This window comes from Aureococcus anophagefferens (genome assembly GCF_000186865.1).
Source record: "Aureococcus anophagefferens unplaced genomic scaffold AURANscaffold_985, whole genome shotgun sequence".
Classification (NCBI taxonomy): Eukaryota; class Pelagophyceae; order Pelagomonadales; family Pelagomonadaceae; genus Aureococcus; species Aureococcus anophagefferens.
The window spans coordinates 2603-3688 of NW_008706195.1; the positions used below are offsets into that span (position 1 = coordinate 2603).

The 1086-nt window shown below is 54.3% G+C and overlaps 1 protein-coding gene across 1 annotated transcript in view; it reads right to left on the minus strand.

Annotated features, from left to right (window-relative positions):
• The window catches only part of AURANDRAFT_69138 (hypothetical protein), a gene marked incomplete at both ends in the record, with an annotated part of 3461 nt that extends 2494 nt beyond the window's left edge, over positions 1 to 967 (minus strand). The window contains 3 exons of the mRNA XM_009044890.1: positions 537 to 653; positions 750 to 844; positions 879 to 967. Of these exons, the coding sequence (XP_009043138.1) occupies positions 537 to 653; positions 750 to 844; positions 879 to 967 (301 nt within the window). The remainder of the gene's footprint in view (positions 1 to 536; positions 654 to 749; positions 845 to 878) is intronic.
• Positions 968 to 1086: the final 119 nt, after the last annotated feature.

A 1086-nucleotide genomic window follows, 5' to 3' on the forward strand; every position in this document is an offset into this window, starting at 1 on the left:
GTGAACGGTCGGCGCAAGTAGCAGCGTCGGCNCAAGTTACAGCGGTCGTTCCCTATGTAATAAAGAGGACCTGGTAAATTCTTGGTAGAGAATCCTATAGCATTAAGGACGAGTTGTGCGTGCCCTTCCCCCCGCCGAAAATTAAATGGTTGTCGTCGCTCGAGCGGTGCACACGGAAGCATTGACACGGGAATGAGTGGCGCGAAGCGCGCAGGCAGGCCCCCCCGGCAGGCGCAGAGCTCGACACGCTTCTGCAAACTATTGTACAAGACATGAACACAGCGGACGGGGGTAAGATCCCCACTACAGCCGAGTTGAAAAGGGTTCTTACCACCCCAACTGGGGAGAGTGGAGAGGATCATTCTATGCCCACAACATTCCACTTCGCCTATTACGGAGCACCCTGGGACCGCAGGACCGCAAGCCGTTGAGCGGCGGCGAGATGACGGTGGCCGGGTTCGAGTTTGGGCAGCTCGGGCGCGTTGTTGAGCTCGTCGAGCATGGCCATCGAGTAGGTCGCCGCGGTGTGGACGTACTGCATGCCGAACGTGCCGGCCGAGATCTGGCTCAGGTCGTCCGACAGCTGCCGCACGGCGTCGGCGGGGCTGGTCGGCGCTGGAGAAATACGTCTGGTTTGCTTCCTTTAGCTCAGGCTAGTGGGAGATACGAAAGGCCAAGTGGACGGAAATTGCATTTGCGGCAGTACAATATGTTTCCGGTAACGGGTTTAGTGAGTTTAGACCACCTACCATCATCCAGCTAAATAAAGCTGCTGGTTGTGGTGGTCCTCTCCCAGCTCGCCGCTGGGAGATACGAAAGGCCAAGTGGACGGAAACATATTGTACTGCCGTAAATGCGATTTCCCAATTATTAAATACTAATGTAGCCGAGCGCGATCGTCCTGACTACCATGGTTCGTGTCGAAATAAATGAGAAAGCGATCATGGTTCTTTTGATTGTAACAAATCTAATCAATTATCTTGACAGAGGCATCATTCCAGGGGCCAACGGGGAGTTCACGGACTTCGTGTCCAAGTCTCGGGAGCTAGAGGCAGCGTCCACATAGTAAAAGTTGAATTAATTCGG